At 39.1% G+C, this 27,267-nt stretch overlaps 1 protein-coding gene across 1 annotated transcript in view; it reads right to left on the reverse strand.

Moving 5' to 3' along the window:
- Positions 1-27,267, reverse strand: part of DISC1 (DISC1 scaffold protein) — a 191,265-nt gene that overhangs the window by 22,525 nt on the left and 141,473 nt on the right. Inside the window, exons 10-11 of the mRNA XM_035899688.1 lie at positions 23,329-23,389; positions 976-1,219 (exon numbers count right to left, since the gene is read on the reverse strand). Coding sequence (XP_035755581.1) covers positions 976-1,219; positions 23,329-23,389 — 305 coding nt within the window. The remainder of the gene's footprint in view (positions 1-975; positions 1,220-23,328; positions 23,390-27,267) is intronic.

Genomic DNA, 27,267 nt, shown 5'->3' on the forward strand with positions numbered 1-27,267 from the left:
GAAAAAAAAGTCAAAGCCACAGCTGATCATTTCCAATAAAAATGGTCTCTATGTGGAGTCGGTCTATAAACCTTTTTCCCTAGGAAAAGGCTGCAAGTACTATTGAAGCCCAATTTAAAACCAGACTTTTACTAACAAGAGGAGATTTTACAGTAAGGCTAGGGCCTGCTTTCCACTAAGTCTCAGCCAGTATAAATGCAAAATTAGGCATCAGCTTTCAATGTAGCACACAGTTCAATGGCTCTTAACATCAGGTGCGATTAAGCACACTTTGAATTTTTGTCAACCAAATTCCAAGGTAATAAAACTGACAACTCCTGTTGGAGGGTTTTTTGGTCACAGTGGTGCTATTGGGTGATGAAGCTTCTTAACAGCTTGTTTGCCTTGGCAGTGCAGTTAAAAGATTATTAGGTAGCTGTACATTTTTAAGTAAGGATGGCATTCTAGAGCTGAGCACAAAATCTTAAAATAAATTTGTCAAACCCTTTAAGCCTCATGATTTTTTTTTCTCCTTTTAATATTTGGCGGATGCTGGAAGCCTACCAGCAAGTGAGCTAGGAAGCCTTTGACCATTTCACTAGGGGAGGAAAACTCACTCTCTCCCCACTTCAGCTAGCATAGGTCCAGGCTAACAAGTCAGCAGAACTAACACAGAGTGAAACTCGTCAGTGAGATGAGGAACAGCTGATAATTTCTGTTAAATACTTAATCGTTTTTCCTTTAAATCCTGATGTACATTCTGTATTCATTGCCTGAATAATTTCCACATTTTAAAAAGACTGATGGCGAAAGGAAAAAGGGTTGAAGGGCTTCTGAGAAGCTAATAAGCTATTTTATTCATGTCCCAGATTGGAGACCAGATGTTAAGTTCATACTTAACCTGCCCTGCTGACCCGTCACCCAGATTCAGCTCCTCCTCTCAAAAGGAAAACCAGCAGTATTGCTTGAAAGGCAGCAGTAGAATATTTCAGATACCTCTTTTAGCTCGCTGTGTTTGGGGCAGGGAACAGTGCCCCACTCTGTGCCGTTTGGAAAGTGGCCTTCTTTTCTTTTTTCAGAATTGGATGGGCCATCAGCAGTCATCTCCATCTCATCCGTTTGGTTCTCCTCTTCCTCAAAACCACAGCAGTTGGTTTCCTTCAGTTGAAACCCTCGGATCAACAGCTGACAGGCCTCCAAGTCAGCTTCCCACACTTTTTGGAGCAGCTGGCTCCCACAGCTGAAATAAAAGCCAAAAGAAAATAAAATTGCAGCTCAGGGAGAATAGTTGCTATTTCAAGTAACTTTTGGGGTGATTGCTTATTATTAGATAGGAAAATAAAAACAAAAAACCCCCCCACCCCCAACAGCAGCTCAAATACTTCCACAGAAATAACACAAGCTATTTCAAACTGAAAAGCAGTAAAATTATGGCCCTATTGCAAAGCTGATGCCACAAAACCCCCTTTGTGCTAAGATGGTGCTTCCAACGGTACGGCGTACACTGGCTTCACATGACCGCCTCCTGATCAGACACAAACCCAGGGGTCTTGCAATCACAATCGGAGCTTCCTTCATGCTGTCAGATGTACAGGCCTGTCACCCTAACAGCAGTCAGGGGTTTCTGAATTTGATGTAGAAGATCATGTATGAGCAATCACACTGTTGACTGCATTAAATCAGCTCTAATTTTCGGAAAACAGGTACACTAATTTCTTGTTAGTCTGAAATGTGCTCGCTTCAACTCTGGTGAACCAAATTATATTAAACTATGATACTCTTCCTTCAGTCTCACACTTTTGAGTGTTGTCTTTATCTCCCACTAATGTGCTGCTTTTTTTTCTACTTTGCTATCCCACCAAAGAAAACCCAAAAGTATTAGGAAATTCAAAATACCAAATTTCCTCATACTTTTAATCCATCAATCATCTCTGTGAATGTTATAGATACTGTTCCCGAGATCCGCCCAATAGATATTTTCACCTGAAGTAAATGGGAATTCTAGGCATAAATAGTTTTTCAGAACAAGACACAGAATACTAACATCATACTGCTAGCAAGAGATGTGGTCGCATCTCCATTTAATAGGTGTTGTCTCTAAGGAACCAAAAGATTAGGTTGCCTCCTAAAATATAGCAGATCAGTGGCAAAGCCTGGGATGGGACTCAGAAGTGCCGATTCCCAAGGCAGTACACGCTCACAGACAGATCTGAATGCTAATACCTACTAAATGCAATACTTTTTTCACAGTGCTTTTCAAATTATATCACTTGCTATATAATAGTAAGCAATTATAAGCGACTAAAAGAAGGAAAATAACTATTTGATTTTAGCTTTTCTCACTAAATTACCAGCTTATCTTTTATTCTAAATGAAGGATAAAGGAGCTGCACTGCGCACAATGAATTCATTAATCTAACAAAGGTACATTTTTAACTCTACAAACTCTACAAGATGCCAAGTTGCAAAATTCAAACAGCAGTATTTTGAGACTGAGAGCAAAATTAAGTTCCAGAAGCTGAACTCCTTGATCTGTGCTTAGAGTCAGTATATACATTTATTGGAGGCAGAATGCAGTATGAGGTCCACAAATTGGTCTTCCCCAAGGAGTGGAGAGTATCACTAATTAGAAAGGGAAAAATTCTTCAATGGATTACACTTCTGTATTCCATCCAGGTAGCATTTTCACTTATGAAGCCAGAAAAATAAAATAACCCCTACTGTTTCTCTACTTGTCAGTCACGCCATCATGGTTATGCAGTCAAAACGTTTCCCTGCAGACACACATAAGCCCATCTACTTGCTTTTTGAAAAAGTTTGTTTGCAGCTATATATGGCTTATTATTAAAGGCTTAGAAAACACACTAGGGACTTAAATCATAATTTTCAGTGGATAGCTTGTTTTGGCTATTCAATTTAATGAAGAGCTCTATTGACAATACTAGGACAGAGATAGTGATGTATGTAGTATTCACAGTGGAGAAGATGAATAGCATATATAAAAGTACAGCATAACAGTGCTGGCACTGCTGTTATTTGGCCATGACAGCTCATCGGTCAATGTGCTTTTGATTGTGTCTAAGTTTTACACCCATTTTAGTAATCAGCAATTACTGAATATGCTGCTAATAGCTTTTATTTTAAGGACATCTTTGTTTTATCACTGTATCTGTAAAACTCTGATACATCCTGAACTAAGATACTAAGATGTTATGCTGAGCTTTTCAATTTAAATCGGTGAATGCACAGATACTTGGATATTCTGAACTTACTTAGGCCAAGGACTCTGCATCTTTTAGTCTGTATTTTGAAATTCTGTGCTTAGAAGCATTTTTCTAACACACTTTTTAAATGAAAAGTATTTGAAAGCTGCAAATAGCTGACACAGAAACACATACCAAATAATTAGTAAAAATTATCACATTCCCCACATAAAAAAAATCTTTAGCTCAATCAAGGTGTAAAATCAAGCTCAATTGAATTTAAGAGTCTGATTTATTCGTGACCAATTCACACTAGAAGTACATTTGCAGTCTCCATGAAGCCAAAAGTATGTGGATGCCTGTACTGACCACATCGAGTTTTTTCAGGTATGCAACTTTTCAAAACAATGGATCAAGACTGGATCAGGTTTCATATTATCCCTATCCTTATAAATATTTTATGATGTATCAACCTCTAGGTGTTATATGCCTGTCTGTACATTACTATCAAGGTGGTATACGTGGCAAGTTCAATGGAGGTGCCAGGAAGAATTTGCTGGAATCCACTACAAATCACAAACCATCAACCATTTATACAGACCCAGCAACAACAAATCATACCTAAATCACCTACTGATTGTGAACTTCCAAGTGCCACAGTGCTCGTGAGTCCAAAGTGCCAGGCTTTGTACAAACACCAAACAGATTACAGTGATGGCCCTTTTCTCAGAAAGACTTTTAAATTAAAACAAGCAACAAGAGCTAGGATACAGAAGAGGATGTTCAAAGAAACACTGAGACAACGATGGACTGAACATGGCACAGTAGTTACAGTACAATGGTTTAATTAGTTACCTCAGTAACTAGTTAATCTAATCACTGTCAAGCACACTGAGGTATCACAGTGAATAAGAATTTTAAGGACTTGCAGAATGGTAATGAAACAGGTCAGTGGATATGGAAGATCTCCATCCCTCCATAAAGGAATCATGTAAGAAAGGCAAAAGGTATTAGTATAAAAACATAATGGGCAAGTGATTGATACCCATGGGGTTTAACATCTGTAAATGGAAGTCAGACCTTTAATATTAAAAAAAAAAAAAAAAAAAAAAGACTAAGTAGGTGGTAAAAGATTGTAAGCAGCCTTGACATTGAAGGCTAGCTGTTATGTTTGATGTGACAGGACAAAGGGAACCAATGGATAAAAGCAAATAAAATGAAATATCAGAAACACAGAATTAATTTTTATCTTTAAAAAGAGAGAGGAAAGAACAGTCATTGCAGTAGTAACAGCACTCTGAATGGATGAGGGTAGGGCAAGACTGCTTTTTTCAAGTCATGGCCAGGGAAATGGATGTTGAAGTAAGTGAGATGCAAGACTCAGAGTAATTTTTTAGTTGGATGGATAGCTGGGACAGGTCTTATCTCAAGGATACTGTGCAGAAAAATCTACAAGAGCAGGCCTAAGTAGACTTGAAGAATGGCTGAGACATCCACAGCAACACAAAAGACGCAGCAGGAAGAATTCTGGATTAGGTCAAGTTGATGATGATGAAAGAGCTGTCAGAGAAACAGAGCTCTTTATGGACAGGAGGAAATGAATGTGGAACAGAGAGGTTTATCCTTGAGTTCTCTTCATAAAGTGGCAATTTAAATTGTAATTGCAGATGCCTTTACCAACTCTCAAGTAGTTTTCTAGGAAACAACACCAGAGATCAGAGGATACAAGGAAACTAGAGGATACCTTCAATCTACACATAACATTGGGAGAAAATAATGTCAAGAGTCATATCCAGCAAGGATTCTCTCTCTCTTCCTTGAAGTCCAAAGAACATCGCTCCTCTGTCTTTTCAAAAGATTCCCAGAGATATCAATGGGGGCTCTCTATGTGGCTCTCAGCACAACATTATTCTAAAGCTATTTATAGTGCCAACTGGAACTATGAGAACACTACTTTCCTATTGAGGGCTCTGCATACATACAAAAAGCACATTCAGTTCCTGAACATTATAGCCTAAATGAAAACATGCCCATGTAAAAATAGCCCAGAGATTTTATATTAAACCCTATTTAAAACAAAACAAACCAAAGTCCCCCAAAATCTCCTCAAAAGCAAATTGGAATCAGCATGGGGAGATGTCACTACTTGTAAATCTCATCATCTCTAGTTTTTAGGAATGCCCCTTGGTGAGTGTACTGTTGTAAGTGGTTTATAACACCCTCAGGTCAACACTGTGTGTTGATAGGTGTTGCTTATTCTAAGGGAAATCCCAGTAAGAAGCCACATCTTGAAAACCAAGAGAGTGAGACTGAAGCTAAAAGGTTACTCAGTAAGACATCTATTTAGAAACTGCATAAACAAAGCTAACCTACGAGGGAAGCTTAACTATCACGAAGAAATAATACTCTAGACAACTTTCTTCTAATAGGTGAACCACACTAAGGTGCAGATTCAGATAAGCATGTACTTACCTCTTCCCAGTACCTGGCTCACATGTTAACAGTGCATTCACTGACCCTAAAAACAGTTTTCTCTGACAAGAAAGCAAACGAAATGCAGCAAAAATAGTCTGGCAGAAACAGCAGGCATTTTCGTTACAACAATTAAAATGATTGGAAAGTTTTGAGGCTTGCAGAAAATGGCAATGTGAATCAAAAGACTTTGTTCTACATCCCTGTTCTTTGTTAATCTATTGTAAAAACTAGGGAAAGTTTCTCTGTATTTTGGTCACTCACTTCTATTTATATTTTGCACCACAGGGAAGGAATTAGCTCTTCTTACTCTACATTTGGTTATGTCTTTGTTGCCTTTTCTTAAGGCAACAGCCACACAGTGAACAAAGGAGGCAAGTAAAAGAAAGTATGGAGTAATAATATTTAAAGGAAGGCAGGCAACCATATTGTTTTACTGTTAGCAGAAGTCCACCTCTATGATTTGGTTTACCATATTAATTCAGTCATGCATTTATAGCCCTTCCTTTATCTAACAAGTATTTACTATTTCAGGAATATGTTTTGTTTCTCTCCTTCATAAAAAAAAGTTTCCAAAAGATCAGTTCTTGATCTTTAACCTTAGCTGTTATATTTTAAGATGCCTACAACCAACCTGTTGAACAAACCAAGGACTACAACGTTCCTGTCAGTGAGTGACATGAGGCTCTAAGGGGACTGAGGCACATAACCCCATTTTCCCCATCTGGCTAGTGTGCAACAGCAGGCTGATAAGGGAGAAGGTAGAGCTAGGGCTCATCAGTTTACAGCTCTCATCTGATGAACATAAAAGAGAGAAGAAAAAAGGTGCAGAAAGAGGGACAAAGAAAACCTAGACTCTGACCAAACAACAAAACTTTTTTTTTGTCAGCCTGCACACTAGAAAGTCACCTTTCCTGAACATCTGAAATCAAAACCTTTTGGTTTTTTCTTCTTGCAAGTCTCCCTAATCCTATAAACCCCTTCATATAGCCTCCATTTCACAATTCAATTCCTTGCATTGTGTGTCTTCTCTCCAATCTCCCCAGGAGCCAAAAATATCATGAATCAACTTCATATTGTTCCAATCACGTGGTTGTCCCCCAGTGCAGGAGACGTTCTTCCAACTCCCTTATTTCAAAGCTCACTGACAACACTTGTTTGCTGTTCAGCCCTATTATTGCCCTTCTCCATGTAAAAACAAGACTCACTCCCAGAAGGTCAGGAGACTTCACACTCTCCTGTCAGATGACAACCTGCTCTAACACCTACCTTGGAGACTAGCTAGAAGTCCTAGGCAAAGTCTGAAGCTTGCAGTACTTCTCACTGGCACAAGCAATTTGCTTCTCTGACCTTGCCTTCTCCCCTATTAAACACACAATACTCTCTAGAAAACAAGAAGTAGCTGACCCTCTTTAAATGTGATATTTGACCTACTGGAGAATGCTCTGGACCAAAACCACAAGAGCCCAAGAAAGCAATCCTCACAATCCCCATCTAACTTGTAGACTCCTACATCCTCAACACCTAAAAATTTTGCTCTGGGCTGACTTCTCTAATGTCTAAACCTCATGAACCACAGACAAGTCTTCTGTAGAACAGTCCTATCCAAAAGACATCCAGCACACCCAGACAGAACATGATAGTGCAGAACAGGCATGTGGATGCTACTTTCGTGCAGCTGGAAGAACGGGTGACGGCAGTGGCTCTGCTTTCTACAGTATCCCAGAAGCAGAGGCAAAGGTGCAGAAAGGGACAGATATGGGGAAACAAGTGAGCTGAGCCCCCAGCCCAGCCCTTGAAGTGGTGGCTATGGCATCCTCCTCTCCTCTCCTCAGGGATGTAGCAGGGCAGAGTATACCTGGAGGTGCAGTTGGCAGAGTACTTGGAGCCAGGTATCCTGTGCCTCTGCTGAATGATGTAAACCCTATGATATTCCTAGGGAACACCCACCACAGCCTTCTAAGTTATTTTGGGATTAGGAGCTATCACTTCTTGGCTTTGTGTGCAAAAAGAAGAGCAACAGTTCAATTCCCTCCTTGCCCACATCAGTCAAATTTCAGATGAGTCCTAGTGGAGAACCCCAAATATGAGTAGACACCTGCTCGTCTGAGATACTTAACACCGCAGACACCCTAGGCCCAGTATAAAAAACATTTACATTATGGAAATGAAGTGTAAAAAAACCCTTTGGAAGGAAAAATGCCACGCTGGGATGCAGCCACTCAAATGGTACACAATCTCCTTCAGACTACTGCTGCCTGCTGCATGGACCTTGCTTCTTTCACATTTCTCCTTGCCCCTCTGAACTTTCACACACAGGCTCTGGCCAAAGGTACGACCTCCACAGGTCTTTATACTCCTTTTCATTGAAAACGTAACTCTTTTCTTCCCTGCCTCTAGTTTCTCCCCACTTTGCACTGTTACCTAGCAGGTAACACTGCTATTTTATTACTTGTGGTAGCTCCAGGCAGCAATGAAGATCCTATGAAAGACCATGCACACAATAAGCATATGCTGCACTACAGAATTAACTAGTTGAGAACATCTAAATTATGTGGTATGTTAATATGTACTATGTTCTATTTGTAAACAATTTTAATTGTATTGTTTTATCCTCATGTGAAGGACTTCACAGTATATGAAGATGTACATATGTGAAGTAAATAAGCCTTTTAAACTTGTATAAATACTTTCTTTTTAGCATAATGGTAGTGACATTGAAGCAAAATCAACGTACCATACAACTATTATTTATTTCACAATGCTACAAAAGGAGGGACAGAGTTTCAAATGTGCATACCGAGCTGCCAAAGCAGGGTAAACAAAGAAGAGCTGTTGCGTGTAGGCAGTTTCCTGCTTTGGATTTATAGCTGAATGATTTCTACCAGCAGCTGAGATACGTTATTAAGAATACAGCCTTCAGTGTAGAAATCAAGGCAAACCAGGCATTAGGAAGGAGGGCTGGAAGCAAACCACTGCCCAGGACCAACTGCAAGTGGGACCAGTGTATCTGATCTCCTTCCAGAATTCCATTTTTCTCTCTAGTTCCAAGATTTTGATTTAATGAAGCATTATGCTTTAAAGCAATAACTATATGTTTACAAAGTGATGAACCAGACATAAGTTGTACCCTCTCCCATAAATTCTCCTCTTCCCCCCCCAAGAAAATCTAAATTACCTGTAATGGGTCAAAATATTTCTCACATGAAGAGTCATTACATTCTCACATTCATATTTTAAATCAGTTTGGGGCATTTTGTACATATGCATAATGAGGTTACACCACTGATTTTATAAATTGTATAATTAAGAAAAAAATGGATAAACACATTCTATTATGATGGATGGATTCTAAGATTACTAAGGAATTTTCTCAGACCTTTAAAATGCTATTAGCTTGAACTGACTTCATAAAACATTTCTTAACAAAATTCCTTCCCATTAAGATATTCAGAATTTTTCATAGCAAGAAGCTAATAACAACAAATAAGAAATAATATTCATGTAAAATTACATGGCCCCTCACAGTGATTTCAGTAAACAGAAAAACATAAATATCTGACAGCATTTTCTGCCAAATGCTTAAAAAAAATGAAGCCTATCAGCTACACTCGTTATCCACAAATTCTTCCACTCAGTAAAACATGACCTACTGCATCCAGGATACTGAAGGATTAGAATCTAAACTGAAATCTAAAAACAATCTACTAGGAATCACAACATCTTTCCCATGCCCATAGAAAAAACACCTAATAACAGCATCTTAAGGACAGAACTACCACCTTGTATTTTATGTGAAATGTACATATTTTATGTCTGCTTTTTCTTTCCTGAAAGGCCTGTTCAAAACAAGGAGGAAGAACAATTTTTCTAGAGCTTAAAACCAATAATGGACATTTGATTAGTGTTATTAAAGAACAAGATACCACACAATACCGAACAATATTTTTGTCATTTTCTCTTCAATCCTCCAGCCATTTATTTTACCCAGCACAAAACTTTAATCACGGCCTGTCATCTTTCTATCAATATTCAATGTCACTGTGTTATACTTAAATTATCTCCACTGGAAACACAAAATGATAGACTGCCGCAGCTGATGGTTTTCACTTTGATTCTTAATGCAAGTTGGATACGGGTATGGGACCAACACGTCAAATGCAGGAAATTAAGTAATTTACAAGGGAAGAAGGAAGACACCTTGTAGTAAGAATTTACTACTCTATTTTGCCCCTGTATTTACTGTACAGTTTATTTTTACTATATTACCTAATCTATAATGTAAAAATTTACTACCTCCTTCCAGGTCTATTTATTTATCTTTAAAAAAAGGAATAGAGTAATGGTCTTCTGCCCCTAGCTCCACTGAAACATCTATTATAAATAATCTATTCTAAGAGTAAAAAACCTTAACTTTGATAGATGAGGAGAAAGCTATGGGGGAATTTTTCTTATTAAGCAGTCCACATAAAGCCAGCTTCTCAACCCTAGTTTATCATTCACCTCATTCATAATCTGATAAAGCACCTTCAAGTTTGGTACTAACTCTGATAACTCAGTCTGCATCCTGCTTGCCTTTGGCTCCTGCAATAACAGCAAAGCCCCACAACGTCATTAAATAGTTGGGTTGGGGTTTTTTGGTTTTTTTTTTGACTGGATGGGAATTGCTGGAGTGAGATTTTTTTTTCTGCACTATTTAACGTTTGATCCCAAATCAGATTTTAAGGAGAGGCATGAATTAGGCTCTGATGTTGGAAAGCGTTCCTCTCAGGATCTATGTATTGATCTGGAACAGGCTGCCCAGGGGGCTTGTGGAGTCTCCTTCTCTGGAGATATTCAAAGCCCGCCTGGACCATGTCCTGTGCAACCTGCTCTAGGTGAGCCTGCTTTAGCATGGGGGTTGGACTGGATGATCTCCTGAGATCCCTTCCAACCCCTGCCATTCTGTCATTCTGTCATTCTGTGATCTAAGCTCTGTTCAAACAGTTGAGCAGCTGCATAAGCCTAAATGCTTTCATGAGCCTGAACCCCACAAAGGATTCAACTTTTAGTGACTTCCACTGAAACTGAAGCAAGTCAGTGGCTTTCAAAGTCACAACCAGTTCTAATCCAAGAAAATGCATTTGTTTCCAAAACTAGAGGAAGAAAGAATGACGTTTGCATTGAGGCCACATTCTCAGCTGCCACAAATCCGCACTGCTGCAATAGCAGCAACGGCTATTTATACCAAGAGAAGAATGTGTTCTTATCGCCAAGCAATTACAGTAATGAGCCCGACCTCTTGTTTACTACAGTCTCTGACCACAAGTGTTAGGAAGCCTATAGAAGGAATTTACAATTCTCCTATTATTTTTATTCAACTCTGTTCTCTGATATAAAATTCAACAGGTTATAATATATTCCACTCTATGAAAGGATAACAGACTTAGACTTTCAGTGTCAAGTGAGTTTGGGAATGTGAATCACCCTCTGTACTACTGACTGAGCAGGAGTTAAGCATACAAAAGCATTAAAAACAACAGGACAAAGAAATGCCCTTTTAGAAGAGAGACAATTGGGAGAGATGATACGTTGTCGTCATGTGGGAATGTACCCTGAAATTCAACCTTCGTAACCAGGAAGGCACACCTGGAAAAATGAGAGTGTTGGCCAAATACTGATGTCAATAGCCACGTGCTTATGGAGTTCCTCTGAAACACCCGAGGGCACAATACGACCCGCTGTGGCTGCAGGGTCAAGTAAGAGCAGGATCCAAATCATGTTCTGACTCAAAAAGAGAGGAAGAGCAGGGCCTACAAATCCTCCCTGGTTGGACCCCATTTAGCTACAATGAATGCTGGCTGCTGTGCGCTGCCGATGACAGCACATTGCTAGCTTGCTGGGGCCTGCGTGTCTTCCCAAACTCACAGAGTACATTCCCAGTAGCAAGCACAAAGTAATGAATGCTGCCAAATGCCAGTGTGAAAGACTGTCCCACTTGCATGCAAGACAGAGCTATCCTACATCTTTATACGCAGGCTATGCAGGTGATGATACTTCATTTTCTACTCATTTAATTATCATGATGCTTGTATCTAATTGGCCAGATAGGACTTTGTGCAGAGTACTGTCTCAACAGAGGACAGGAGGATTTAGCAGCACTGCTGGACAGCAGGCAGATGACATCAAACATCCATCCTCATCGTCCTTGATTGCTCCACACCCATTACTACTGTTGATGGCAATCCTGCTTGAGAGAGATAACAAAGCTTCTGAGAAATGCACAAACTGGTTTCAAGTCTTGTCTTTGGGGATGCACTCAAAACCAGTAGCAATACACAGGAAAATACACATCCACCTCTGAACAATTTTCTTCCCAAGTTCAGAAGGGATCAGGTCTTTCTCACTATGTATATTCAGCTACATGCAGCCACCAAGGGGACCTGGTAAGAGAGCAAAGGCTTAATACCATGGACACAGCTCTGACAAACAGTTACACATCCTTCCCTCCCCTCACGTAATCATATCTCCACAACTAAGATAGCTTGAGATTTGCATGAAATCAAGTCACAGAGAAGACAGCAGCAGGGCAGAGTGTAGCAAGGCACAGGCGATATTGATGGGCAAAGAGAAGCACTTTGAACAGTTTACAGTCATGATGCACTCACCTTTTTCTCAGGAAACACAAAAGCCTGGGAAAAGTCCCATGAAATTACTGGAAGCAAGTCTCCCGCTTAAGCAGATGGGTTTTTTATCAATTTTCAAACTTAGTTCCTAGTTTCTAGAGTGCCTCTCACCTGTCGCTATGCTCTTACTGAATACCTGCAAATAACGCTAGCACCTCCTGTTGCACATTTTCTCCATTATCTGGATGGGATGATGAAATCACTGTCCTTTGGCTTGACAGAGTATCTAAAGGTAACTCCTCAGCAGCTACAGCACACTGCAAATGCATCCTCATGTTGACAGCCTCGAAACCTTATCTTCAAATATCTTCTGAAAATCCTAGGGCAAGGTCAGTGGCTGAACAGTCTTTCTGAAGCACAATGGAGCTGTGCGATACACATATCTCAAAGCCAAAGCATCCTTGCATTGGAAATGGAAAATGATTAGAAGCAAGTCACCCAAGCTCATTGCATCAACCTTCCCTTCTTGAATGTAAACATACATTAGCATAGATATCTACAAGAAAAATTGTATAGGCTTCTAGGTCAAAAGGCCACACAACCTACTCTCAACGAAGAGGAAGCCACTATGAGTGAAGTCAGTCATGTTAGACATTCACCATTTGCAAAATGGGATCCTGTCCACATTCACAAGTATCACTGATTAACAAACAAAAAAATTGGTGAATACGAATTTCAAACTCTTAATAAAATCCATGTAATTTAATCAAATAGAAAGAGATGAGAAAACAGGGAAGAGTACAAGTGATTGAAAAAAAAAAATAGGGAAAACATTACTTCTGTTCCAAAACAGGGACATCTCAGCACACCAAAGCAGTAAAGTGATGTAGAATTACTTATTCTTGATGAGGCAAGAGTTTGCAGCAGAGAGGACTACCGTGACACTAATGAGTTTCAGCGAAGTGTTGAACTCTCGCTTTGCAGGCATGACTGACCAGCACCAGGACAATGCAGCGTAAGAAAAAGGCATACAGAATAAGAAAAGATCCTAACAAAATACACAATTACCAACCAGCTAGAGAGGCTGTGAACTTTCAGCACATTTTCTTTTTAAGCAAGGGCAATACTTTCTGTTTTTAGAAGGGGAGACCCAGCCTTGCCCTCTGATGATTTTTGCTATGCTAAGTATAAAATGAATGGAAGACAAAGAGCCTAGAGGGAAGGGGGGGAGGTGGGCAAGCTTTTCCATGAATAAGCAGCAAAATCCCCTGTCACCTTGTCTTTGCGAATGCTGCACGCTAACTACTGAAGTTAATTCAGTAACTTCAAAAAGCCCCTAGCCTGGATGAAACCTGAATTAATATGGACAGAGAGTTACTAAAGGCTGTGTGACCATGTGCTTTACTTTTTCTAAAGCTTTAAGAGACACTGGAAACTGGCCCCAAATCTGACCTCTTTTTTTTTTTTTTTTTCTAAAAAGATCTAGTTTCAGTGCTGAGATTAGATTTAAAAAGAACATTGCTTTCCCCTACTTCTCATAAAACAGTACAGTCATGTGCCACAGTTCTCCCACGTCCCAATTAGAAAAGGAAAAAAAGAAATCAATATTTGTGACCCAACATTCCCAGACAGGCAAAATGCCAAAAAAAAAAAAAAAAAAAAAAAGGAATAAAAGACAACAACAACTTCTAAGCCTGTAATTCTTGTGACCTTCTTCACTTCTTACTGTTTCATATAGAAGCCAAACAGTCATTAAAAAATGTTCAGGGCACAATATATACCAGATAAACATTAGTGCAATACCTACCCTCTACTAGTACTTAAAGCGGAAAAGTAAATTTTGTGTTACGTCTCCTTCCCCCAGACAACTGCTGGACGTGAAAGCTTCCCCATCACATGTCTCCTCTTTACTGGCCACAAGCACCCATTTTATCACCGCAGAGCCAGAAGATCCTTGCTACTGCCACAAAAGACCTGGTGGGTTCCATCAATGCAATGATGTCCTATGTTGTGGAGGCCACAGCCAGAAGCAGTAGGGTTTTGTGGGGGTGGAGGGGGGAGGGGAAGAGTTGGTGGTTTGGTTTTTAATATTTTCTGACTTGGTGCAAGAAGTAGATTACATTCGTTGCCCTTCCCCATTTTACTGCTCGTGCAATGTGCATTTCATCTACAGATGGGGATAAATATTAGTTCTGCCAGTGCCAAAATACACAAGTTACGGTTATCCCATCACAAGACTTGAGTTTGTCTACCAAAGGATCTTCACTAGCATGTGGCACCAGATCACTCTGAAGAGGAAATGTGCATTATGTTGCGGAGGCACGATTACAAACTCTGATCTGCTGCACTTCCAGAGAGATGACTTCAGTTTCCACCCACTGTGGGAATTAGCTACACTTCCCACATCCAGAAACAAAAGGAACAGCAAAGATTCTCCCCTTTCCTCCAGACCGAGTTAATTGAGGCTAATCCATTTCCATGAAGCAATACTTAATAAATAATTAAATCACCTCGCGAGATTATTTAAATTTAAATTTACTAGGAGTTTCCAAGATACTCTGTCAGGACTTTGCAGACATTTCCAATATATTGCAAGTGAAGACAATAAGAACATTTAATGAAAACCTACATTGTGGTGATGCAGTCTAAGATATCCTGAAAAATAATTGCCTATGTTTTAAAGGTGAGAATAGGTTTTCTGTGAATCAAGTGCTTTTTTATATTCCTGCTATCCAGCTTCACCCTCCCATGATACACAGAGAAGAAACAGGTGTGCTAAGGAATAAAGTTGGAAACAAAAGAACGAAGGTTAAGAACAAAATCTACAAAGTCGAAATGAGACAACTGCAAGGAAGGGAAACAAAGAAGTCCCAATAAAGGAAAGCCCCCTCTCTTCTGCACGCCAACTTCAAGACAGAGCAATTAAAGAAGAACAGCAAACAAGAAAGTACACAAACATTTAAAGCAAAGGAAAAAGTAGAGCAAGAAAGGATGATTAAGCTTTTCTTCCTTGTTAAATGGATTCACTGTTGTGAAAAATAAGTTTCCAAAACTATTAAAAAAAAAGATGATATATCTCCCAAATAAGGCTGGGCCAATACAACAACCAAAAAATCACCTGTAATTTATTAACTAACACACTTAGCAGTTTGCTTTTCATTATTCACAGCTCCTTTTATTCATTAATATTTTGGGCAAGTGAACTTTCCCTCACTAGAATAGAGCCAAAACAAAAGATCAGTGGGATAGTAAAAAAGCTTGAATACTATTTCTGAATATTGAGTGGGAGCAGCTCTGAGCCTTTAAGAAACAATAATCCTGTTTTCATGACAGGGTCCCTCACGCAGACTGAAGAGTGAGGTAGCTGCAACAAAGTGAATGCACCATTCACAAGGAGAATTGATTCTCCGAAGTCAAGTCTTTGATCACCCCCAATGTGGGTTTGGTGACACTGCAATGCTTTTTCAACTGAACCCAGACATTGATCTTTTTGGTGGTGGTGGTTGGAAGCTTTTTGGGAACCCATCAGTATGGTAAAACTACACAATGTGTTCCACAGAGACTGTTTAAAGAACAGTAAACCACAGTTGAGGCAGAATGCCTTCAGATGTCACAGAACTGTGCAAAAATTTCTTCCAGTTTTGTGAATCTGATAAATTACTTACCATATTCACTTTCAGTGGCATCAACTTCTAACCACTTTCCAAATTTTCAGCATTCAAGATAACCACACCAGGCCTAGTCCTGCAGCCCTTCATTGCATGGGCAAGTGACACAAGTGATTTCACTGACATTCAATGGCACTTTTTCAGGGAGATAAGGAACACTCATATGCAACAGCTTGAAGTCACAGGCAAACAACATGCATTGGGAAACTACCCTTATATAATCAATGTAGTATTGAAAAAAAGAAATGTCCTATACAGACAGGAACAGTAGAGAAGTCTTAATGAGACAAGAAACAGAGCTATACATGCACAAGGACACTCAGCCCTTTTGTTGCACTCCAAGACCATCTTAGACCAGCTTTAAGAGCATCAGCAGTATGAAGCACTGTCCCTTCAGTGTGCCATGCTATTGAGAGCATTCACACCCAGCTCTACTCCCAAAAACATTTCTGAAACTTAGTATATTATAGAGCAGACTTGAGATACATGGTACATAAACTAACAGGATGACTAATATGGCACAAGAATAACTGTTTTAAGAATGTTCATTTTCAAGTAAACTGGAATGAGATGTGGTGGCAATTAATCCTGACTTGTCCTATGGGATGGAACTCTTGGGACATTGGAGGTCTCGTCTGAAGGAACGGAGCTCGGTGAAGACAACCCGTTCAAATACATTAAAAACACTGCCTCCATGAGAAAACCACAAATTTCCAACGCAGAATGCATACATGCGCTAGCAGCCTGAGCAACCAGGTTGCAGCCACATTTGTTCTGAACTAGTCAAGTGACCTTTGATTGAAACACTTAAAAAAAAAAAAATCACAGATGTATGAGATCAGGTAAAACACACCTTGGGCTTGACTTCTCCTTCTTCAGTAAATACAAGTTGTCCTAAACACACCCAATCCCCTTCGCACTTCAGAGAACAAGGAGCTGTGCAGATGAGCACACCTTACATCAGGGTAAGGATTCCACTATGTTTCATGCACTGTACATCCATGAGTTGAAAAAAAGCCACCATTAACATGAAAACATTTTTGAACCGAAAATTAACCAAGATAAATAGCAAAAGAGAGTCAATTAAAGAAGAAAGGTTTTGCATACATTTGCAGAGTTACCAGGTGCTGTATCATTCAACAATGGCAAAGCACAGTCATTGCAGTATTACAACTTACTAGCAGGCATATTTATTCATTCCCCCGTTCTTGGAGAATAACACAGAAAATAGCTCAATAAAACACCTTTGTGTAATTGTCACCAGTTATTCTCAAACAATATTATTCCCCCAAAATAATTTCATGATTCCTATCTGGGAATTAGAAAAAGCAACTCAAAAGCCCCAGTTTTGTGATGAATGGAAGTCACAGCATAATCTTTTGAGGCCTGGAGAACAGTACGATCACATTAAATTCCCTCAGCTCGAGAAAAGTCATCTTTACATCAGCTGGTACAAAAAACTGTTTCCAGCCTGAGGCAGTTATGATTAGGGATTTAGAAGCCATCACCATGTGGGCCCTGAGATATAAAGGAATGCATCGCCGCATATAAAGTGTCTGCTGCTCACAGTTTCGGAGCTAATGTTCTCACAGCTGTGTATGACTTAGACCAGCTGGGAAGAAGAAGGGGACTAAATGAGTCACTAGAAAGATCTAGTACTTTGTCTAACCTGCATTTAACACTCCTGCAGCAGAACCGCTGGTAAGCAAAATAAGATCAGATCGTTATCCAGCGAGGGACAGGGCCATGGGCTCTCTTGGAAGAAAACACGTAGTCTTGGGGGGAGGCAGGTAAAGGTGGCATTTCAGTCCTATCTGTGCATGCCTAAGATACTACCAGCAGCTGCACTAGCCCTCAGTGCGACTGAGGCAGGTCACAGGTTAGACAAAATTACTGCAGGCCATCTGGCACTCCCAAGCCTGCCTACGCTGCTGCATATACAAGAGGGAAAAAGCTTTTGGAAAGCCTTACTCAGCAGCCTTAGCACAGCACGTTGCCACTGGCAAACACCAGGCTTTCTACACAATGACATACAGGGCACTAACAGCCCAAGATAAAATCTTACCCTTACAGAAGAGTCTGTAGACAGCCACAGAGGGGTTTCATCATTAACATCCTTCATCTTTGCATTGAAAAATGCTTGATCTTTGCAAGCGTGTACTGGTAGGCTTGGGTACCACAGGCTGCTCTTCAAAAGCAGCATCAGGCTTCAACCAGGGCTCCAAGTGGGTGCAGGAGGCCAAAAAGCTCCAGTTGGATGCAGGGACTTGACCTCACCTCACTGCAGACAGTCTTGAGAAATGTTTAAATGCCTAGTTTTTTAATTAGTGATCAAGGCAGCTCCTACTGGGGTTTCTGCTGCCTTGGGGTTCAATTTTCCATGACAGGTCTGGCTCTTACATTCTGAGTGCATGTAGAAGGATAAACAACGGTCCCAAGATCCTTGCTTTCTCCTGATGTTTTATATGCTCTCTGCCTCCTTTCCTCTCAAGATTTATTTTCACTTGTGATATGCTCCTTTACTGCATATCGCATCTATCATTAATTGCTCAGGCTATGGTTCGGGTATAACTTTCATGTTAACATGCAATGCCACTCCAGAAATATTTGGTATGCCAAAAAACCCAGTCTTAGGGCAAATGTCAAATCGTTCACAGCATACAAAAAAGAAATCTTCAGATGACGCTCTTATAACAATCCCACCACATTTACTCCATCTGCTTAAGAGTGCAAACTTTCACAGATTATCAGTTTCTAATAAGTTTCACAAGGGCAATGTATTCCAAATATGTTTCTATGGATATCTAGCAGATGGATGCTTGAAAAATAAAAGCATTGTTATTTCATCCGAAATCCCATGAAGATGATTTGCAGCATTAAATTAATCCTAAGTTTCTTTGGTATAAAGAAATATAAAAAAAGAAAAAGTATAATTTTTTTTTAATAAAATGGCATATTTCCATCTACTACTGCAAGAATAGCACAGCAGTGTCTCTAAAGGTAAGATTGAGCTGAAAGAACCAAAGCCGTTTACTGCATGATTCAGTGATGTAACCTAATTCCTGGTTTTGCACAACACTTTATAAGATAACTGTATTTGCTCTGGAACATATACTAGCTTCTACAAGGGCAATGATCTGAAAGATAGATTTATTTTTGTCTAAATTTTACTTTGTTCTACACATTTGTTTTCATTTCTCCAGCTATCAAATACAGTTCTCACACAGATCAATCTTTTTATGCATACGCATTCTCACAACCCTTTGTGCAATGGAAGGGAAATAGACTGAAGCTGGGACAGAGATTTAATGAGATACAGGGTGCATGTAAAATGTGACAAAACCACAATTGCTCACATCGTTTGACTTTCATTGAGATATCTTAAAGCTGGCAAATAACTCAGAAGATTATGACTTTTCATGCGGAAATACATGTCAAAGGTTTCTTACCCATTTAAAAGGCAGGTGATTTTTTTAGTATCTTCAAGAATAAGTGAATATTTACAAACCCCAAGTCTAGACTTGGATTCCAACATCTAAGTACCTAAATGAACATAATTTGGCACCCTCTCTATATCCATTGATTTCAGATGTGCTTATTGGTACCTCACACATTTTGCAAAATCTGGCCACTTTTACTTAAGTATTGATTTAGAAGGCAGCACTTAAGCATTATCCCAACCCAGATCTTCTGCTCTTATGGTTCCATTTACATGACTTAAGCTCACCTATGGCAGAACTTGATCATTCTTGAAAGAGCTGGATTGTTGAAGCCCTCTCCAGTCATGGTAATGGTATAAAGACCCAGCAGAACCTTCACTTGGAGTGGGAAGAAGTGAGATGAAGCAATACACTTTTTGTGGAAGAATAAGGGTCCCACAAGAAGATGCTCAGCTGACTTTCAATGAGCTGCATCAGACAACTATAGCAAACTTCTGTACAATCCCTCTTAAACCGCTCAAGTGACAAGCTGAAGTGATCTAAACAAAAATTCCTGCACCTCAGATGTCTGGACAGACCGATGTCTTCGCTGAACACAGTTTCATTACCCCAACTCTGACCACTTTTGCATACCTCCTGTTTACTAACAAAAGGTAACCAATTTGCAAGGTCTACCATGGAAGCAATGGCAATGGTGTTTACTCTCCAAAGAGCAGCTAGTGATTTACCACAAAAGTTCTAGCAGTGGCTTGAATTATATTGGCGACTGGAAAAGAGACAGCCTGCAGGTGAAATTATTAGATACTGAACATATTTCCTTTTTTGTCAGCGCCTATTTTTCCTTTTTTCCCCTGTAGGTGCAAGGCTATTAAAAGAGTACTGTTCTTAATCAAACAGATCAACATTCTATTAAGCTACTTGAGAACAGATGTGTTTTGTAGGTTGCAGTCAAAAGTACTGCATTTGTTAAAAAAAAAAAAAAAAAAAAGGTACTCAGGTGAATAAGCTAGGTTCCCTCCCCCCCAAAAAAGAACAACAACAAAAAACCCCTCAAGAGGAATATATTCCAAACTTTCCTTAACAAAATAAACAAGAGAGAAAGGGGAGGGGAGCAGGGGAAGAGAACGTTTTAATTGATAAAATTAATACTTTTTAAACTTCAGTCTTCATTAAAGCTGTTTTGGTCTGAGTTTTCTCCTTTAATTCTCTTCTGTTACAGAATTAGTCAAAAATTACATTTATAATAGTTGTACCTTATTTTGAAGCTGTACCTTAAATGGAGGGGGTTTGAATCTCATTTGTTTCTACCTGAAACATTACCTAGCAAAATGAAATGTTTCACCTGGAGAAAACCTTTAAAAGCGTATTGGAATTCATGCTGCACACACTTGATCCTCTATTTGTTTCAAAGGCATCCAAAAAAGTGCATCCATAAGCCAGATGCAAATTCTACCTCTGTCTACACTGTAAACTTAAAACGTACTCCTTTAACTTTCCTTAGAGAGTCTTTCAATTTCATCTGTCGGTTATGATATATAAAGAGGTGTAATCTGAGCATCTATATGAAGACCAAAGAGAGAGAAAGAGTCTCTCAAGTTACTTTTCTAAGAGGGAAGGAGAAAAACAAAAATAAAACCTTCTTGGGCACTTCCTTACTTTTTTTAATTACTCAAGCTGTAAAGCAGGTGTAGTTACTTAAAGTCCAAAGAACCTTTAAAAAACAAGTATCTATAACATCTTCATTAGCACAAATATAAAAACATTTTAAACATTTAGTATCTTAGAGACTTCTTTCTGGTAAAAACGTTAGAGATTTTCTCTTCCCACCAATATTAAAAGAAATTCTTAGCCCTTAATTACTTGGTACAAACTATTTTTAGAATAATACCATTTGTACATATTGAAAAACTGCCACTGGTTCAGGATTGAGTCTTCGCCATCTGGGGGCTTGGCCAGCACTGCGGAGGGTTTTGGGGGGAGTTTTTTGTTGGGTTTATTTTTTAGGGGGGTTTGTTGTTGGGGAGGGGGTGTGTGTGTTTGTTTGTGGTTTTTAATTCTTAATGGCAGGAAGAGAATTTTAGAAGCTTGGCAACACCACAACAGTCTGTTAGAGAAGCTGATGGCAAGCTCTGAAGTGCACACTAAATACACCAGTACGCTGCAGTGATACACTGGGACCTCATGCATTTGTGTCCTCAGCACAGGCTGGGAAGAACACTTAGCTCGACAGCAAAACTCTGAAGCCTGTAGCCTGGTTGCATTAGAGAACCTAGACTGAACCAGGCCTAGGTCAATGTGGTACTGAGGAAGCCAAACCTTCCATATAAAAGCAACAAATTATATTACAATATTCGAGAACTCTCAAACCTGCTAAGGGAAGTTTGAAATGGTCAACTACTGTTCATAAAAAAAAAAAAAAAAAAAAAAAAAAAGCTTCCAAAATATAAAGCAGTGCCAAAAAGAGGGTTTAACTTTTAATCCTTCCCCAGAAATTATACTCCCCACAAATGGCAGGAAGAAGGAAAAAAGCTGCAAAGCTCATTAACAACACCTATCAAGACACATAAAAACGTGTTGCAATTTAAGATACCGATGCAGAAAAGTCCAGGTAGACAACCTAAAAATTATACAAAGAGGCATAAAAAAATTCAAACAAATCACAACTGAAAATTCTTTGTGATAAATCCTTAGAAGGAAAAAAAAGTATACATACTCTCCAAGTATTTAACAGTTAGAGAAATTTACTTTCTTCTGGGAGCCTGATACGTCAGTTAAACCTGTACAGCCTAGAAGCATCAATACAAGGTTGTTACACCTTATATTTTATTTTTTAATAAAGAGGATGGTTTTTCAAAAAGACAACCCACAAAAATTCTTAAGACTGGTCTTACACTTACAAAGTATACGGAGTATAAATGTTATTAAGAGCGGGTTAGGCAGCACACAGACACACAGCTTGATCTTCGAGGTCTGTTTCCATCATTTTCACTTCTAAGTTTAAGACATGCAAAATAAATACTTCTATATTCAAAAGTACGAGTGAGCAAATCTAAAGATCTAGAAGTCTCTCTTTATCAATACAACAAAAAATAACGAGGGCAACAAGTAATAGAATCAGTAATAGAAATGGAAATGGTGCTAATATGGTGGTTTGCATTTTATTAAGACACAAAGACCAATTACTGCCTATGAAAGCCCTTTCCAATACTAACATACTTGTGCAAGACAAAGTCCACTAACGTAGAAAATTCCATTACAACATCACTGCAACATTTGCTAACCATATTTCAAGGAGCAGCCTGAAATTTGAAGGGTGATCTAGAGCTCCCTTCACACAGCAAGAGAAGGAAATATAAAAGCTAGCATTTGTTTAGCAAAAATACCCAAACATAAAAATAAGCAAATTCTGCATTAGGATTCAGTTCTTAAAATATCTCCATTGTTGTCCTGGTTTCTATTTGCTTTCCACAATCCCCCAAAATGGCTTTCTTTCAAAACTGTTATATAAAGAGTCATTACTTGTTAAAGATGCCCAGAATTCTGGCAAGGGATTCCTTGGCTCCACTCATAGCTGGGGTTTGCATAGGAACAGAGGGGCGATTTTTCAACCAGATGTCACAACCCCAATACTTCTGGGTGTTCAAGAGCCCACACTACTGACTACAGCACCCGCAGGCGGAGCTGGAGCAACGCACACCAACTGTCCACGTGCTCCCTTTTCTCTGGCCATACCACCGCTGCTCCAGAGCAGCCCTACGCACTGGAGAACACAGTGTTTCGCAAAGTTGCTCAACATAGCCACGGGCAGATGTCTTAACACTTACGGGATGTCTAACTTTGTGCTATTTGTGGTATTATTCTAACGCAAGTTCCAAAACATTCCCTAACACCTTCATGCATGTCAATGCTGCATTAACAAGCATTTTTAAGCTTTCAAAGGTTTCCATAATATCGTCCTTACCTATGTAGTTTATCCTCCAGTATCTCCATGTACTTTTCAGCATTTTCTTTTAGAGTAGTCACTGCAAAATAAAAGTCAAAGTAAGGTAATGATATAACTGTACAGTTTTGTATCTTTTTTTTAAAACAATTCATCTCTTACCCACAAATTTTACATATATCAGTTAGAAATGAGAATTCCATTAATCTTTTCTACATCCAAATTACTGTGTGGGTGTCTTCTCCTTTTTTTTTCTTGAAAGTCTATTGTATCTGTATTACATTAATATATCTAGGAATTAACATGTTAACCTCTTGGTCGTGCCAGAAAAACGGTGAAACTAACAAAGGCACAGTTTGTAGAAGTTTCCTCTTGGCAAAAAAAAAAACAAAACCAAAAAACCAAAAAAAACCCACAAAGCAAAAACCAACCAAACAAGAAAAAAAAACAAAAACCAAAACAAAAACGCTCACACAGGTAGGCCCTCCCCTTTAGCTTCAGAAGAAGCAAGCAAGCCTAACTAATTCAGCAGTCCATGCACAAGAATCCTTTAAAGTGTTATGAATCTTACATCCAACTTCTGATAGAACTGAAATACTATGGAATGGAAAGAATTACCACTCAAGACTGTTATGAGATTTGGGGGGATTTTTTGTGGTTGGGTGTTTTAAGGGGTTTTGTTTGTTTTTAAACTTGGGACCTAGATACTGCCTGCATATGAATCCCTACAACTTCTTCACTCAGAAGAAGCTCCAATAAACTACTCACCATAATGCATAATAAAGCCATTCTTTTGGATGACACTTGGTACTCCATCATGGCTACAAATCGGGGAAAAGGTAAATCCCCTCCAAGAAAATGGAGGCTTTTAGAGGATAATAATTTTCACATTATGATAAATTTTTTACCCCTTCCCTAAGAGCTGCTTGCCAACTGCAAGTCTAGTAGGACTGTAAATCAGTTGGTCACTTTTAAACTCTTAATTAGTTTTGTAGATCAATTAAATACATATTTTATATAAAGATGCATTCTACAGAGCACTACTGGTTTTATGGGCAAAGCCTGATACATGGATCAGGTACCCTGTGAATTTACCCATCCATCTCCCCCTACCTTCCCTACAATACAATGCCTCCAAGCACAGCTTACATGAATCAAGTGCTTCACATATTTCTCACTTTCCCCTTTTATTTTTTGTATTTATTATTTTTTTCTTCACAAAGTAGAGCGTCACACATGAAAGCCTAATCTGAAAACTCGGCATTAACCAAATCAGCTGTGCTAAAATTGTGTTCACACTCACATACACACACAGAGGAGCTGACAAGCTGAAACCCCTTAGGTAACACCATTAGCAGCAAGCATCAAGGTCAGTGTAACATCAACTGGCTGCAGAAGGTAGCGATCACCTGGTCACACAGCAGTCACGCGTCACTGAAGCAGACTGCATCCCAATAGCAAACATAGGATACATTTTGCAAAGTCTAGTTACTTTTTAGGTTTGTTTTTTTGTTGATGTTTATTTTACGAGATAGTTTATCAGATTAGCAAAAAACCCCTAAATCACAAAAAAAACCACCCCAAACCCACCAAACCCAAACCCCACTACAACTGGAAAGCACCACAATTTTGTTCATAACATCTTTAATCCACGTTCACGGTCAGAAGAGGCTCTGCAACACAACATCTTGAGCCAGCAGGATTCTGGAAGATTATATTGTACATAGACAACTGCAGTCATTTATTCATTCACAGACCCATCTCACCATTAGAAGAGTGCTGGTGAATGTTATGCAAAAGGTTATATCAGGATTTTTGCAACAGCACTGGAGGCTAAATAACTTTCCTTAGCTTATAGCAGTTTTATAACAACTACAGGGCTTCGTAGAAGTTCCCTGTTTCCTTACCATGCTTTCATTCCTACGCTTCCTGCAGAACTGCGGAGAGCCTGCAAGACTGCAAGTCTTCCTTTAATTACACAACTACCACCACCTTTTCCAAACTCCCTATCTGTGAATCCCCAATGGGCTGACCTGAGGTTCAGCACACACTTTGATAGCAGACAGCTTAAAGGTGTGTGGCTGCCCTGCTTCCCCTTCTCTTGCCATTGTCATAATATCCTTCAACATGAGCTGTTACAACTCAGGGCCTTATTCTTTCGGATAATGAAGTCAGCAGATATTATTAATTTTTGGAGAGGGATGAGAAGAGGTGGAGAATCTGTTTCACACTCACTTTGTTTCTAACTGATATAGTGACTTCTTATGTTTCATGAAAGATAAACCTTGCTTTCAATTTCTCCTGCTGTGCTTGTCACTTTTTAATTGGGTATGATTTGATAGAGTAATTCGCACTTTCACAGTTCAGTCCTGCCCCTACATGCAATTTTACAATGCCCTTGAAGCCCAGAGCTTAATATATCAGCATTATTCAATGACAAAAAGTAATGGACAAGAATACACCACCAGTCAAAAGTAGGTCAGTAAAAAGCTAACACTCATTTGGAAATCACGTCACATCACTAAACCCTACTCTCTTCTGTCAAATGTTTTAACTACATTAAAAGAAATGCAAACGTTGCCGCTGAAAGAGAAAGCTCCCCAGACTAGCTTTGTCTCCTTGCCGCCTTTCTGCATGTAACTGGAAGAGCTGTGACCTGGAGATTTTGCTGGAAGGAAAACTGCTTAAAAATCCAATGGAGGCTACTTCCCTGGTAACAAACTGCAAGCAGCACTGCAACAAATACAGAAATACTTTCTGCCTTTTAGATCATCCATTTGAAATAGACGACACGCGACAAATTAACAGATTTTTTTGTTCTCATTTAATGAATCTATTCACCATCACTTCAAAGCAAAAAAATGCAAAGAGGAAGCTGTGCGTGCCTTCAATCCAGCTAAGAAAGTACTAGATGACAGAGAAAAAAAAAGTAATAATAATTTATGAGATTCTTTTCTGCATAAACATGCCCAATAGTTTATTTTTACATTTAAGTGAATGGGATTGCTCTTTTCATCAGTTCTCTGGGGATTTACATGCTTAGCTCATATTGGCCTTGAGGGGAGTTATTAAAATAAAGAAGTATAAATACTCACAGAAGATCACACACCAGGGTATTTGCTAAGATTAAAAATAGACTGTTCTCGTGAAACCTTAATTGAGGAAAAGTGATTCAGCACTTTCTCTTATTTTATCATATATTTTTCTTCCTCCTTACAGCAGCAGACAAAGTCCAGTCTTGGAATCAGTCCTGGTCAGACAGAGCTGAGGGGTAGCGGTGAGCTCCTGTGGTGGCTTTTTACTTGATACAGAGCATAAATCTGCCATTTTAGAAGCTCCATAAATATCTTCCAATAATTAGCCTGCACAGTGTTCTTTTAAAATAACATCATGTGTTGTTTCTCATCTGAAACTGCCCCAGTGGGGTAATGTTATTTCTATTACTTACAAATATTATTTGAGACTGCACATGAAGGTGTATCATCATTTTTATCCTTTGGTCTTGGTCCTCACAAATGGAGCTTTCGAAGTCCTATGGACCATGACATATGCTTTGGATTGCATGATCAATATTTTCAAAAACTTTTTAAAACTGAGTATCTGACTGGAGGCACCTTGAACCCAGTGTCCATATGGAAGCTCCAGATGTGGATGCTTGGCACCTCAGAAGAATAAGTCTTGTAACTCGAATTAGGTGCCTCAAAAAATTGGTAGCCAATATTACAGCAGATTTTAAGTTCTAGCCTACAAGTCTAGTTCTCCGCTAGACAAGCAATCTACACCTCGAGTCCCAGACATACAAAGTCCAAAGTTAATTTTTTGCCTTCAGTTCTAAAAGGCATTATTACTTTTTTTTTTTTTTTAATTCTTCTTCTTTTTTTTGGGTAGGTGGAGAATGGGGGTGAATAGCGGCACACATTTTTATACAAAATTCAAGTTTGGAACAGCCACAATGGCTGC

Source organism: Egretta garzetta, unplaced genomic scaffold, assembly GCF_000687185.1.
Source record: "Egretta garzetta isolate BGI_Z169 unplaced genomic scaffold, ASM68718v1 scaffold118, whole genome shotgun sequence".
In the NCBI taxonomy this organism is placed as follows: domain Eukaryota; kingdom Metazoa; phylum Chordata; class Aves; order Pelecaniformes; family Ardeidae; genus Egretta; species Egretta garzetta.